General features: G+C 42.8%; 1 protein-coding gene across 5 annotated transcripts in view; it reads right to left on the reverse strand.

The window, feature by feature from the left end:
- The window catches only part of unm_sa1614 (un-named sa1614), a 259073-nt gene that overhangs the window by 17655 nt on the left and 224824 nt on the right, over positions 1-16594 (reverse strand). For 4 of the 5 annotated variants that reach the window (XM_059652726.1, XM_048550344.2, XM_048550345.2 and 1 more), the window contains 4 exons: positions 14826-15032; positions 7980-8040; positions 6613-6671; positions 2136-2317 (listed from right to left, as the gene is read on the reverse strand). In XM_059652726.1, coding sequence (XP_059508709.1) covers positions 2136-2317; positions 6613-6671; positions 7980-8040; positions 14826-15032 — 509 coding nt within the window. The remainder of the gene's footprint in view (positions 1-2135; positions 2318-6612; positions 6672-7979; positions 8041-14825; positions 15033-16594) is intronic. The other variant, XM_048550343.2, reaches the window with a different exon arrangement.

Below are 16594 nucleotides of genomic sequence, written 5' to 3' on the forward strand. Positions count from 1 at the left end.
TTTGTTGGTGACAAATTCTACTGAGTTTTGCATAAGGGACAACAGATATCATAGAAATGTCATTCTTTATGAACTGTCTGCAAGACAGCCAAAATCAGGAACCTTGAGCTAAATACTGGCTTAGCCTATCTTTAGCATAAGACATTATCTAAGCCACTGAGAGGATTGACACGCTACTGAATGCCAGTTAAATTGGCTGCTAGAGCACATTAAAAAGTTACATGCCTTTTTGGTGGACACGGTTTGGCCAAAAGCTGTCACAACATTGACTGCCTACATAAGAGTGAATGGGTTGTTATTGAGGAATTCATGAGCTACTTAAAAGACTCATTCACTCACTGGCCTTTCTCAATATTGTCAACCACGGAACAGTGTTTATTCTGGAAATTCTGAGGACTTCGCCTGAGAAGAGTGAGAGCTGTGCTTCTCCACTTTCTTTTGAGGAGTGATCATCTCAACTGAAATGTTAACTCAGTTTCTCACCACAGATCTGCCTGACCTGTTAGGTATTTCCAGTAGTTTTAAAAATCTTTTATGAGTCTTTAGGAGAAAGGGAGTGCCTGGACATAGGCATCTTGCTAGAGATCTGCAGGATATTGCAAGAGATAGAGAAGGATATGATGAGCAGCATTACTCGCAGGATGAGAGAGAGATAGAAAAAAAAAAGGACTCCTTCCATTTAGAGTAAATCTCTTTTACTGGTCCTCCTCTACCAGGATCTAGTGTCCTATTACAATGATGAAGGCTTTTCTGATGAAGGATCTAGGCCCGAAATGTCAGCTTTTGTGCTCCTAAGACGCTGCTTGGACTGCTGTGTTCTTCCAGCTCCACACTTTGTTATCTTGGATTCTCCAGCATCTGCAGTTCCTGTTTTCTCTCTCCAGTTACAATGGGCTTGTTTCCCTCTCCCACATTCCTTAGCTATCCTAAAACTTGTGGGTGTGTATCAGTCTGCGTACTCCACCCACTCAGTGCAAGTGGCTGCATGGAACCCACATACATTACTCCACAAGAATTGCTTCCCATCATTGCTTCAGTGCTATATCTACAAGTGCCTGTTTTAGCAACTTCAGGCATGTTGAAAGTATGGTAAATTAGTATTTAGGCCTAAAGTTGCATGGTAAATACAGACTTTCAAATAGGCAAGTTTTATTACCACAACATTCACTTAGTGCCTGATTTGATTGTGCTACCAAAATAACCCTCTAGGTCATAAAGTAATGAGCCAGAAGTTGTGGTTTTGAGAAACGTATGGAAATTATGTCAGTAAATTACTGCTGATTGTTGATGAGGACTATAACGGCCTGTTCCAGCAATGGTCTGATCATTTTAATAACAGTAATGCATGTTCAACAGAAGACTTAATATTTTCTCCAATTCCTATTAAACTATTTTATATACTTAATCCCTTTTGATAATCACTTCAGTAATATGCTTTATTAAACTACAAAGCTTCTTTACATTAACAAACTAGTACTCTTCCACATTACTAAACATGCATTCCTAACTCTAAGATAACAAAGTGTGGGGCTGGATGAACACAGCAGGCCAAGCAGTGTCTCAGGAGCACAAAAGCTGACGTTTCGGGCCTCGGCCCTTCATCAGAGAGGGGGATGGGGAGAGGGTTCTGAAATAAATAGGGAGGGGGGGGAGGCGGACTGAAGATGGAGAGAGGAGAAGATAGGTGGAGAGGAGAGTATAGGTGGGGAAGGGATAGGTCAGTCTGAGGAGGATGGACAGGTCAAGGAGGCGGGATGAGGTTAGTAGGTAGGAAATAGAGGTGCGGCTTGAGGTGGGAGGAGGGGATAGTTGAGAGGAAAAACAGGTTAGGGAGGCGGGGACGAGCTGTACTGGTTTTGGGATGCAGTGGGGGGATGGGACGAGCTGGGCTGGTTTTGGGATGCAGTGGGGAAGGGGAGATTTTGAAGCTTGTGAAGTCCACATTGATACCATTGGGCTGCAGGGTCCCCCTCTCTGAAGAAGGGTCTAGGCCCAAAATGTCAGCTTTTGTGCTCCTGAGATGCTGCTTGGCCTGCTGTGTTCATCCAGCCCCACACTTTGTTATCTTGGATTCTCCGGCATCTGCAGTTCCTGTTATCTCTGATCCCAACTGTAAAAATGTGTTCATTTCTTACCATATTCATTTTTCTGGGAAGTGGTATTGGATTTCCAGGCACAGCATACACATCATTATTTGGTTCAGCAAAGAAAGGCCCTACAGGTGAAGTAGTGGGCCATGGTGACTTCTGGCTGGCGTCTGCAACATTTTGGGATTTTTTGGGTATGGCATAGATTTGTTCAGGTTTCTTCTGATCTACTAGAAAATAATACATTCGAACAGTTCACAATCTAATAAGGAAATCAGTTGCACAATACATTCAATTTTTTAACAGTAGCAACAGATTTTTGACCGAAGCCCGTATTTGCAGTCCAAAAGGTGATAACAAGAATATCTCAAGGAACCAAATACAAAGTGCTTTGTAATCTGACCACATTCCAAAAAACATCTGTATTCATAATTCTTCCTTTAGGCTGTTGAAAAGTCCAAAGTTTAATCAGACCACCCAACGTGATTCTTAGCCTTACAAACTAGGTTCAGTTGCTGAGTTAGATTGAGATAAATTTTCAATCATGGGAGTTAGTTTCACATCATAACCCCTGTGGAATATGTTGGACATGCCTACTACAATGCTTGCTGCGTAAATCAATTAAAGAAGAGCAACTGGACTTGCTGAATGGCCACAGAGAAGCGCTTCAGCATTAAACGACTGGTAATCCCACTGGTTGAAGGGGAAGCAGCTGATTTTCGTATAAGCACTAACTTCCAACATGGGGCTTTGTAGATTGTTGTCACTGTACTCTTATCTGACTTGGTCTACAGGACTGGTGAGTCTAAAGTGGTAGAGGAAACCCACCGGGTAGTCTAATGAAAAAAGGCTCTTGTTTTAAATAAGGTGCAGTTTATTGCACAACTGCAATCAGATATAAGATAAATTAGTAAGATGTTTTTACTAAGACCTAGCATAACAGTCTGTTCCCTGTAAGATTTTCAGATGTACTGCCTTTCCTCATCCAAGTCCTCATGGCCTCATCAGACTGGATGGAATTTAATGCAGACTTTAGCATTAACCCTTTCGACAGCTGAGGATTGCCCATATTTTTGGACAATCCCTTTGGAAAATATGCATTTTGGCAGCATAGCAAAGACAGTTTGAATGACAATGCCCCAATAACAGAACAGAGTGGAAAGTTCAAACCAGCAGTGTTGTCTGAGAGCTGCTGAGCATTCTTAGAAGGGATAAAAAATTCATGGAATCACAGAAATGTCAAGGTGCAGAAGAAAGTCATTCAGCCCATCATGTTTGTGCTGGCTCTTCAAATGAGCATAATTACCTCATGCCCATCTCTGAAATTTTCCCAATAACTTGAACATTATTTCTATCCAAATAATCATCTAATACTCACTGAATGCCTCAACATGCTTCCACACATTTCCAGTCAGTGCAGTCCAAACCCCAACCACTGACAATTTGAAGATGTTTTTCTTTATTTGCATTTTGTTCTTTTACAAGTCTCTTTAAATCTGTGCTCATGGTTCTTGATCCTTTTATGAGCGGATATAGTTTCTTCCTATCTACTCTATCCAGTTCCCTCAATGTTTTGAAAACTTCTATGAGATCTTGTCTTAGCCTTCTATTTTCCAAGGAGAACAGTCCCAACTTCTTCAATCTATTATCACCATCTGAAATTTCTCATCGCTGGAATCCTCTTCTGCATTCTCTCCAATGTTTTCTCATCCGACCGATAAGTGGTGCTCAGAAATGTATTCAACACTCCAACTGAGGTCTAGCAAGTGTCTTATACAAGTTCAAGATCACTTCCCTGCTCATGTACCCTATGCCCCTATTAATAGAGCTGAGAATACTGAATGCTTTATTAATTTTTCCCAACCTGTTCTGCTGCCTTCAGTAACTAGTACACATACTCACCCAGGTCCCTTTGTTCCCGCAGCCCCATTAGAATTGTAATGCCTATTTTATATTGTCTTTTAAAGTTCTTCCTCCCAAAATGCATCACCTCACACTTATTGCAAGAACCTTATCTGCCACCTATCTGCCCACTCCACCAACCTGATATGTTCTTTAGAAGTTCTACACTGTCTTCCTCACAGTTTACTATTCTTTCACGTTTCATGTCACGTGCAAGTTGTGAGCTTGTCCCTATACATCAAGATCTAAATCATAAAAATATATCAGGAAAAGCTAGACACCCCCCCAATGCTGATTCTGGGAAACTCCATCACAAACCTTACTCCAGCCTGAAAAATTGATCCTTTGCTCATTGCTAACTGTTTTCTATCACTCAGCCTATTTTGTATTCACATTGCTACCATCAATTTTTGTCCATGACCAATAATTTTCCTCAGAAGTCTGTTGTGGCACTGGATCAAATGCCATCTGCAAGACCATGTATGCAGTGTTAGCTTCATCTAGCTGTTCTTTTAGCTCTTCAAAACATTCTAGCAAGTTAGTCAAACTTAATTCCCTTTTTAGAAATCTATGCTGGCTCTTACTAATCAACCCACGTTTTTCCATGTGACTAATAATTCTACCCCAAATAATTGTTTCTGGAAGCTTTCCCACAACTTAAGTTAAATTGACTGCTCTGAACTTGTTGGGCTTATACTTAAAACTTTTCTCAAAAAAGGCTGCAATGTTTACGATTTGTCAGTTTTCTGGTACCTTCCCCAAGTCTACGGCAGTCTGGAAGATTATAATCACCATCCCTACAATCTCAACTCTCACTTCCTTCAAAATCCTTGGATGCATCTCATTCAATTCCAGTGCCTTGTCAACATTGTACGAACAGCCTATTCAACACTTCTTTCTTATCAATTTTAAATCTTTCTGGTCCACCTATTGGCCTGGGTAGCATCTCCAACTTTGGTAAAGACAGATGTAAAGTATTCATTTAACACCTCAGCCATGCCTGCAGTCTCTATATACAAATGCCCTTTCTGGATCTCTAATTGGCCCTACTCATCCACTTGCCGCTCTCTTACTATTTATATGCTCCCCAGAGGAGCTCGAACAGTTCATCCACTTCACCAACACCTTCCACCCCAACCTTCAGTTCACCTGGGCCATCTCCAGCACATCCCTCACCTTCCTGGACCTCTCAGTCTCCATCTCAGGCAACCAGCTTGTAACTGATGTCCATTTCAAGCCCACCGACTCCCACAGCTACCTGGAATACACCTCCTCCCACCCACCCTCCTGCAAAAATTCCATCCCCTATTCCCAATTCCTCCGCCTCCGCCGCATCTGCTCCCACGATAAGACATTCCACTCCCGCACATCCCAGATGTCCAAGTTCTTTAAGGACCGCAACTTTCCCCCCACAGTGATCGAGAACGCCCTTAACCGCGTCTCCCGTATTTCCCGCGACACATCCCTCACACCCCGCCCCCGCCACAACCGCCCTAAGAGGATCCCCCTCGTTCTCACACACCACCCTACCAACCTCCGGATACAACGCATCATCCTCCGACACTTCCGCCATTTACAATCCGACCCCACCACCCAAGACATTTTTCCATCCCCACCCCTGTCTGCTTTCCGGAGAGACCACTCTCTCCGTGACTCCCTTGTTCGCTCCACACTGCCCTCCAACCCCACCACACCCGGCACCTTCCCCTGCAACCGCAGGAAATGCTACACTTGTCCCCACACCTCCTCCCTCACCCCTATCCCAGGCCCCAAGATGACATTCCACATTAAGCAGAGGTTCACCTGTACATCTGCCAATGTGGTATACTGCATCCACTGTACCCGGTGCGGCTTCCTCTACATTGGGGAAACCAAGCGGAGGCTTGGGGACCGCTTTGCAGAACACCTCCGCTCAGTTCGCAACAAACAACTGCACCTCCCAGTCGCAAACCATTTCCACTCCCCGTCCCATTCTCTAGATGACATGTCCATCATGGGCCTCCTGCACTGCCACAATGATGCCACCCGAAGGTTGCAGGAACAGCAACTCATATTCCGCCTGGGAACCCTGCAGCCATATGGTATCAATGTGGACTTCACCAGTTTCAAAATCTCCCCTTCCCCTACTGCATCCCTAAACCAGCCCAGTTCGTCCCCTCCCCCCACTGCACCACACAACCAGCCCAGCTCTTCCCCCCAACCCACTGCATCCCAAAACCAGTCCAACCTGTCTCTGCCTCCCTAACCGGTTCTTCCTCTCACCCATCCCTTCCTCCCACCCCAAGCTGCACCCCCAGCTACCTACTAACCTCATCCCACCTCCTTGACCTGTCCGTCTTCCCTGGACTGACCTATCCCTTCCCTACCTCCCCACCTATACTCTCTCCACCTATCTTCTTTACTCTCCATCTTCGGTCTGCCTCCCCCTCTCTCCCTATTTATTCCAGTTCCCTCTCCCCATCCCCCTCTCTGATGAAGGGTCTAGGCCCGAAACGTCAGCTTTTGTGCTCCTGAGATGCTGCTTGGCCTGCTGTGTTCATCCAGCCTCACATTTTGTTATCTTGGAATTCTCCAGCATCTGCAGTTCCCATTATCTCTAATAAAGATGTGGTGTTTTCCTTACCTGTCTCTGGTAATTCAGGGAGAGCATGAAGACCTGGTGATACCTTTGGAGACTGCAAGCTGAAATGCAAATTGGGAAAAAAAATTTTGTAATGGGATAAATTTAATGGAGCAAAGAGTTATTCATTCTTTTGCTACTGTTGTTGAATTCAACAGAAAATTAAAATTATTTCCCTTACTTTTGTCAATTAGCCTGCACTGTAAAATGTAGTTTGTGCAAGGAACGCATGAAGAAAACTACCTAGCCTTCAGTTCTTTACAACTAAAGCCCTTCTTGGACTGTCAAGAAATTAAAAATGCCAACTTGGAGGTAAATCCCAAGGAAATATAGACATTATCCAAATTGTGTGCTCAAGCTCAAAATGAGCTGTCTACAAAAGAAGGTTGCCTGAAAATCTGACAGGAATCTGGCCTTGGGGGCAGGCAACATGAGAGATGATAGCAGAGTGGCTATGTTACGAGGCCAGTGTGGAGCTGGAGGAACACAGCAGGCCAGGCAGCATCAGAGGAGCAGGAAAGTTGATGTTTCGGGTCAGGACCCTTCCTCAGAAATGGGGTGTTATCTCTGACTCCAGCATAGGCAGTTCTTACTACCTCTGATGTTACTAGGCCAATTTAGTTATATCCTAACTGCCCTCTGAAATGGCCGAGCAAGTGGTTCACTATTACCTGCTAACAAGCAATAAATCTGATCTTCCAGCAACACTCACATCCTGAGAAAAATGTCAGCAAGTTGAAAATTTCGTCAAATTGAAATATTCACACATAGAAGCCGGTAATTCAAAGTATATTCAAAGTAATTCACTTAATAATTTAAAATTTCAGAACGTAAAGTAAACACAGAACTGTAAGTAAGATAGAAGCTAAGACAAACTTTTTTTTAAGGCAAAATGATTGTGCGTTAAGATATATGCAACTTACAATCAATGTGGAGACATTTGGAATTTCATAAACAAGGACAAGCTTTTCAAGGCCAATAAGGGTGTTTAGCAGTAATTATGAAATCCGCACATTGTTCAAAACCAAGCATAGCCTTTCAAAAAAGTAACCTTTTCCAAAGTTTTTACAATATGATAGCAGAGTTAGAGGGAGCATTTTTGTCAATTCATGTTCGTAAGTGAGACTTCTGGGAGCTCTGCAACGCGCCTGATGGAGAAGCAAGCCTCTGGATTTCCCTGTTATTCTTCACACAGTGATCAGGTTGAATGTTGGCAGTTACTTTGTAATTACACATCAAAACTAAGGTAATTGTGAATAATAAAATTCAATCTAAGTTCAGCAGGGTTGTTAACACTTCACACATTAAAACCAAACAATGTGATATTTTAACAAAATAGTAAAACAAGAAAACCCTAGGGAGTATCTAACCTTGGCCTTGGCGAAGATCTATCCACCACTGGAGGAGGCGGGCTAGATGGTGGAGTAGATTCTAAAAATTAGAAAATAACAAGGGACATCAATCTATAAACAGGTCTACAATTTAAATTGTCTCATTGGTAACATAAGCTTCAACAAATTAATTAAAATATTAATATTTAACTCTTTCCAATTAGACACTATATTGCTTAGAGTGGGTGTGTTTTGATGAGCACAATTTTCTCGCTTATATGTAATGCACATTTTAATAGTTATTATATAATAATCTAGGCTGCTTTTACTGAGGTTATATTATTTAATAACGGCTGCTTTCACTGAGGTCTCTTATCTCAATTAACAGCCAAGGGAGCATCTGAAAGAGTGGTTTCTCAAAAAATAAATCTTACTTTAAGCTGGTCAACACATCAAAAGATTTTGACAATGGTATTGGAGTTATACTTCCTCCCAGTCCTTCATGGAGGACTCAGCACCCATTTGCAGCTAAGAAACAGAGAGAATTGTGTCATTCACTGTTGCAAAGCAAGCCACTGGTGCTATAAAATGTCTCAATAGCAGATTATATCATAAAAGGCATCAGAATCCGATAGCCTGCCTGTAAATATGAAGATACTTGGCCTTTACTGGGAGAGAAGAAAATAAAATGTGAGGCTGGATGAACACAGCAGGCCCAACAGCATCTCAGGAGCACAAAAGCTGACGTTACGGGCCTAGACCCTTCATCAGATTATCACTCCCATTATCATTGGGAGAGAAAAGAGTTTTGTTTAGTTCCCGGGAGACAGTTTGGCTGTCATCTTATTGATTTTAATAAGGCTTGTTCTGTTAAGATAGCCTTACGTAAAGTTTGGGGCTCCAGCCCCTCAGTGAGAGGAATTCCTACCCTCCAAAGCTGCTGCCCTGATTATTTCCAGCAGCTCTAGCAATCACAGCAATGCCAGAATACAGTGAAGGATGAGCTTTGGATTGCAAAAGTCTCAAAGATCATATATAGGCATTGGACCCAGGTAAGTCTTGGATTTTTCTTTGGCAGTAAGGGATCGGGCAAACTAGAAATGGGGTGTGCAGGTTGAAGTGGTTGGGACAGTGCACTTTGAAGGCCAGGAAGACAGTGGCAATATGCAAATATTCTGGTGTCTGAGATTTAATCCCATCATTGACAAAACCTGAAATTTGAATTCAATAATACAAATCCTGGAACGTACAAGCTAGTCAAGTGGCAACGATGACACTATTCTTGATTGAACCCGATGGGTTTTTGTGACACTAATTCTTACAGGAAAAGAAATCTTCCATCCTAAACCAGTCTGGCCTACATGCAGCTCCAGATAAACCACAGCAATGTGGTTAACTGTTAACTGTCCTCTGGGCAATTAAGGATGAGTAATAAATGCTGGTACTGCCAGTAATGCCCACATCTCATGAATGAATGAATGAAAACAAAGTGGGTAGCCAAAATGGCAGAGTTGAGGAAGATGACATTTTGGGGAGTATCCCTGATGCACACAGGGTACCCATTGATGAATGCATCTTCATCCCCTTCTTCCTACATTTAACTAATTCATTAACAAGTAGATTCAGTTTGATCGAGGCTTTGCCGTGGAGAATACATCCATTAATGTGGGTTGACAGTTAATTGCCAGGTTTTGCTTAAATTTTAATCAAGGCAGGTTGGCTGTCATTGATCGGGGCAATGTCGTGAGAAATAAACCAATGAATGGCTGGCATTTATTTTGTTAAGTTGGAGCACGTGTGGTACATGTGCATTCTTCTTGTCAAATGCAGAATCACATGTATTGTTGTTACAGAGACTGCAGTAGGAACTGCAGATGCTGGAGGGTCTGAGATAACAAGGTGTAGAGCTGGCGTTCAGATGCATGGATAAGGGTGTCAGTGGAAGGGGACTGCGGGACAGGAAGAAGCATAGGGTCTTTAGGCCATCTGCATGGGGAATGCAGGTGTATAGGGACTGGATGTCCATAGCAAAAATGAGCTGCTGGGGACTGGGGAATTGGAAGTTCAGGAAGAGGTGGAGAGCATGAGTGGTGTCACGGACATAGTTAGGGAGTTCCTGGACCAAGGGGGAGAAAATGAGTCCAGATAGTTGGAGGAATAATGCCCCACTGAACTTATCTCCACCTATCTGGATTCCATTTTCTCCCCCTTGGTCCAGGAACTCCCTGCCTACATCTGCGACACCACCCACCCTCTCCACCTCCTCCAGAATTTCCAATTCCCCGGTCCCCAACACCTCATTTTTACTATGGACATCCAGTCCCTATACACCTGCATTCCCCATGCAGATGGCCTAAAGACCCTACACTTCTTCCTGTCCTGCAGTCCCCCTCCACTAACACCCTCATCTGCTTATCCGAACTCGTCCTCATCCTCAACAATTTTTCCTTTAATTCCTCCCACTTCCTACAGACAAAGGGGGTGGCCATGGGTACCTGCATGGGCCCAGGCTATGCCTTCCGCTTTGTAGGGTACGTGGAACAATCCCTCTTCCAAAGCTACACTGGCCCTATCCCCCATTTCTTCCTCCGTTACATCGATGACTGTTTCGGCACCACCTCGTGTTCCCACGAGGAGCTCATACAGTTCATTCACTTCACTAATACCTTCCACCCCAACCTTAAGTTTACTTGGACCATCTCTGACAACTCTCTCTCCTTCCTGGACCTCTCTGTCTCCATCTCTGGCATCCACCTGGAAACCAATATCCATTTTAAGCCTACCAACTCCCACAACTAACTAGAATATTCCTCCTCTCACCCATTTTCCTGTAAAATGCCATCCCCGATTCCTAATTCCTTTGCTTCCACCGCATCTGCTCCCAAGATGAGGCATTCCACTCTCGAACATCTCAGATGCCCCCTTTTTAAATCAGCCTAGCTAGTCCCCGCCTCCCTAACCATTCCTCCCCGCTCAAGCCCCATCCCCATCTCCTACCCACTAACCTCATCCTGCCTCCCTGACCTGTCCGTCCTCCCTGGACTGATCTGTCCCCTCCCTAACTCCCCACCTACATTCACCTTTACTGGCTCCTTCCCCGCCTCTTTGCCTTGTCTGTCTCCTCTCACCCTATCTTCTTCTTTACCCATCTTCTATCCGCCTCCCCCTGTCTCCCTATTTACTTCAGAATGCCCTTCCCCTCCCCCATTTCTGAAGAAGGGTGTCAACCCGAAATGATAAACTTTCAATAGACAATACGTGCTGGAGTAAGCCATTCGGCCCTTCGAGCCAGCACCACCACTCATTATGATCATGGCTAATCATCCACAATCAGTATCCTTTCCTGCTCAGCCTGCTGTGTTCATCCAGCTTCACACTGTGTTATCTCATGTGTAATGTTGACAGCATTGCAAGCATGGGCTGATTGTCTACAGTTACTGACTTGCTCGTTGCGAACAGTGGCAGGGACGTGCTATGGAAATGATCTGCAAGTCTGGGCTGCAGTGCCAACATTCCTGGCATCAAACTCATAAAATTCATCTATCACATTTCTCATTTGTGTGACAGGCAGAATGTCTTTTTAGCTTGATGGCAGAATCCAGTTACTGGTGAATACCACTCTTGTTGCTGCTACATTGTAGCTGTGAGATGCAGCTTGCTTGTCCTATTGCTTAAACGTTTGAGATACCCTATACTTCCAGGGTAATCTGAATTAGACTGACCACCTTTCAGGAACAGGTGTGATCACTTCAGGATATTTCATGAATTTGTGTGATGTACAGCAAGAAGCAATCTGGTTAGGCAGCCATTAACCAACAGATTGGCTCTGTTGAACCCTATTTTAGCATTAAGTTTAAATGGAGTTGGCATTACACATGAGCAATACAGCCTCTAGTTTTCTTTTTAATGTGCAAACCTCTGAAGACTGAGGCCTCAACTTCTGAAACTGGAATTCAATGCATCGGTCATGTGGCACGCGCGGAACCTTGCAGCAGCTACATGTATACACGGTCAAGTAGCTTCGAGGGAATGTTATTTACAAGGCTGCTGGTAAGGCCAATTTATAGTGCATGGCACTGTAGGAATCCTATTCTGACCAATGACAGTAGGCTTGTGGTAGGCAGTAGTAGAGACCTCCATGGCTGATTTCTCAACTAAGACATGGAGGAAACGGAGCTCATTTGACTGTTCCATTTCAAAAATGAACTTGAGTCAGGATGGAACACGTTGAAACAAGAAAGGAAATTTTGCAAGCACCTACAGATAAAAATTTAGCAAATGCATTATCTAAATATAAGGAAGTCCAGTAGGTAGGAGGTTAGGTGCCATCCCATTGAAGACAGGTTTTTCAAAGATATTTACATCTATTAATATGAAAGTTATAAATTGATAATATGAAAATTAGAATATTAATACATGGGGCGATGTTTTTACAAACAACAAGAACATTTACATGCATTTCACCTGTTTCAAAGCAATAAAGTAGACAACGGCCATTTGTTGGTTCATTTCTAAGGATACTTCCATGACAATTAGAGTCAACATCTATCGTCTAAAATTTAAACAATGCCTGGAAGATAATTGTCACTCAACATTATGCATTCTCCATGGCAATTCTTGTACCTGAGTCAGCTTGCTAACCAATCAATAAATTCTTGTCATGAAGTACAAATGTCTGTGTCTAGTGAATTGGCATTCTTCCAAAAAGGTCCTGATGAGAGCAAGTCAAAAAAGCCTCAACAAAATATGCCTGCTTTCAGCAATACTGGCGTAAAAATTGTAATCAAAATGATCAATCTCAACTGACTTTAAATGGAGAATCACCAGAAGCAACAATTGTGACTAAAAATGAAGTTGATCCAGATGGGAAAACATGAAAGAGTACATCTGAAGTTTAGCAGGTAGGTTAGCAGATTTAAATACTGAAGCATAGAAAAGGTATAGCACAGGAAGAGGTCAATTCGACATCACATCTGTACTGGCTAAATAAACTAGCCACCCATTGTAATCTCACTTCAGTCTACCAAGCCTATCCACTGTCTACAAGGCACGAGTCAGGAGTGTTGGAAAATTCCCCATTTGCTTGGATGGGTGCAGCTCCAACAACACTCAAGAAGCTTAACACCAGCCAGGACAAAACAGCCCGCTTGATTAGCATCACATCCACAGACATCCACTCCCTCTAAGATTGACACGCAGCAGCATGAGTTATCTGCAAGATGTATTGCCGAACTTCCTCAACTGTATGTCATATAGTTCAAGACTTACATTCCTATTCTCACAATGAACGGAAGCATTCTATATGTCTTCTTGGAGATAGCAAGAACTGTAGACGCTGGAGTCGGAGACAACCCAGTGTGGAGCTGGAGGAACACAGCAGGCCAGGCAGCATCAGAGGAGCAGGAAAGTTGACATTTCGGGTCAGGGCCCTTCTTCTTTACTTTCAGGGACCTGTGAACATCCAAGGTCCTTACCCTAATTCTCAATACCCCTTGTTTATTCTGTATTCCTTTGCTTCAAATGCCCTCCCAAATGCTTTGCACTTCTCCAGACTAAACTTTATTTGCCATTTCCCTCCCAATCAACTAAATTGTTGGTATCCACCTGCAGTTGACAGCCATCCTCTATTATCATCTACCTGGCCAATCTTTGTATCATCTCTAAACTCTCAAATCACACTTACCCACATTTAAGTCTAAACCATTACTACATGCTATGGACAGTAAGGGATACAATCCTGAGCTCTGTCAAACATCACTAGAAACCACTTTACACTTGCAAAAACATTCGGTGAACATTACTTTTGTTTCCTGTCACTGTGCCAATTTTGGATCCAACCTATCCTTTATCCCACGGGCTTTAATTTTTTTTCCCTGTTTCTCTTCCCACAGTTGCTGCCATACCTACCTGATGGGTTTCTCCAGCACTTTCTATATTTGTTTTACTTTTTATGACAGACTGTTACTGTCAAATGCCTTATTAAAATTTTTGTAGACAACATCCATTACATCATCCTTATCAATCCTCCTTGTTACTTCCTCTAATAATTCAATTAACTTAAATCATGCTGACTATTCTTAATTAATTGGTGCCTCGCCAAGTAACATTTAAATCTATTTCTTGGCATGATTCTTGCAATTTGCACACCACTGAGGTCAGTCCTATAATTGTTTGGCCTAACCCTTGCACCCTTTTTGAACATGCTCACAGACCTCTAATTCTCTGGTACCTCATCTTTTTCTTGCGAGATTGGAAACTGATCCTCAGAATATCAGTGATAAAGGATGAAGGGTCTAGGCCCGAAACATCAGCTTTTGTGCTCCTGAGGTGCTGCTTGGCCTGCTGTGTTCATCCAGCTTCACAGTTGCTTACCTCAGAATATCAGTTATGTCTTCCCTGGCTACCTTTAACAGACCAGGATGCAATTCATTGGGCCCTACGATTTATTTGCCTTCAAGGTCATTTTTGCCAATACTTCCCTTCTCATTATGTTCATTTTACTTATCTTTTCACATCCTCTTTAACCACAATGTCTGCATCATTGCTGTCCTTTGTGAACATAGAGTCAATATACTCATTTAGAACCACGCTCACATGTTCTGCATTCAAGCACACATGACCAAGTACACTTCCGATTGATCTAATCTTTCCATTGTCATCCTCTTGCTCTTGATGTCCTGATAAAACATTTTTTGATTCTCCTTAATTTTATTGGTCACTATTTTGTCGTACCCTTTTTTTGCTTCTTAGTGTCTGTTCACTTCACTCTTGCGCTTCTTCTATAGGTTTTCAAAGTATTTTTAAGTATTTATTCCTTCTCAAAGGATTCTTTAAATTACCGGTATAGGCAAAACTAAAAATATTCTGCTACTTTTTAAAACATACCAAATGAGGATTGCTTGCGATTTAGTGGACTATGAGGTACTCTGGGTGTGGGTTCAGATAATGTCCGTTTATGCTTAGTTGTCAGTGGCGGTAGAGGTGGTCGTTTCTTAGTTGAAGGGCTATCCGAGATAAAGGCTGCACTTCCAGGAGGAGTACTCTTGACAGAAAATGGAGGATGAGGAGGAGGAGGAGGTGGAACACTTGGAGCTACAAAAGCAATAAAGTCAATATAAATTAACGTTGCATAAGTATTTTCCTTCTGTTCAGTAATTTTTCAAAATTGAGTTGAATCATCATTCACTCATTTAGAGAACCATGTAAAGTTAATTAATATTACATTTTCATAGCACAAATCTTATCTAAGATCCAACTATTCCAAGCAATTAAGGCTTTAAATGAAAAAGAGGTGATGATCTTGTGGTATTATTGCTGGACTATTAATCCAGAAACTCAGCTAATGTTCTGGGGAAACTGAGATAACTACGTGTAGAGCTGGATGAACACAGCAGGGCATGCAGCATCAGAGGTGCAGGAAAGCTGACCTTTCGGCTGAAGAAGGGTCTAGACCCGAAACGTCAGTTTTCCTGCACGTCTGATGCTGCTTGGCCTGCTGTGTTCATCCAGATCTACACCTTGTTATCTCAAATTCTCCTGCATCTGCAGTTCCTACTTTTCTAAAATAATGTTCCGGGGACCTGGGTTTGAATTTGGGTGGAATTTGAATACCATAAAAATATCTGGAATTAAGAAACTACCGATGATCACAAAACTATTCTCAATTGTCAGAAAAAAAAATATTTTGCTCAGTACTGACTTCAGGAAAGGAAATCTACTACCCTCATCTGGTTGGGCCCACATCCAATTTCAGACCCATTGTAACACGGTTGACTCACAACTGCCCTCTAAAATGGCCTAGCATGCCACTAATTTGTGCCAATTGCTGCAAAATCTCAATGAAAAATTGAAACCAGACGGACGACTTGGCACTGGAAATGACAGTGGCAGAAAGAGCCATGTCCATCCTGCAAAGTCCTCTTTACTAATATCTTGGGGCTATTGCCAAAACTGGGATAGCTGTCTCTCAGACTTCTCAAGTGACAGCTTATATAGTCATCCTAAAAGAATCATACTTGACAGACAATTTTTCTACATGCACCACAGAACATCCTATCTGGATGCATCACATCTTGATATGGCAACTGCTCTGCCGAAGGCTGCAAGAAACTTGATAGAGAGAGTTGTGAACACAGCCCAGTCCATCACACAAACCAGTCTTCCATCCATTAACTCCATCTATACTTCTCACTGCCTTGGGAAAGCAACCATCATAATCAAAGACCCCTCCAACACCAGTTGTACTCTCTTCCACTCTCTTCTGTACGTTAGAAGATACAAAAGCTGGAATACACATACGAATAGATTCACAATCAGCTTCTTCCCTGCTGTTATCAGACATTTGGACAGACCTCTCAAAATGTTATTTCTGATCTCTCTCTGTACCTTCCCTGCAGCTATAACACTGTATTCTGTACTGACCTGCTACCCTAATGCATTTTGTAAGGTATGATTTGCCTGCACAGCACACAAAACAACAACTTTCACTGTACTTGAGTACATGCTACAACAATAATTCAAACTTACACTCAATGTGTCAGCTACTGCCATCACCATCCCTGGATATGTCCTGTCACGGCGGCAGAACAAACCCAGTAGAGGTGATGGCACAGTGGTGTGCAGTTGGGAGGGAGTAGCCAACAGGGTCCTCAACA

The sequence above is a fragment of the Stegostoma tigrinum genome, chromosome 19 (assembly GCF_030684315.1).
Source record: "Stegostoma tigrinum isolate sSteTig4 chromosome 19, sSteTig4.hap1, whole genome shotgun sequence".
NCBI lineage: Eukaryota > Metazoa > Chordata > Chondrichthyes > Orectolobiformes > Stegostomatidae > Stegostoma > Stegostoma tigrinum.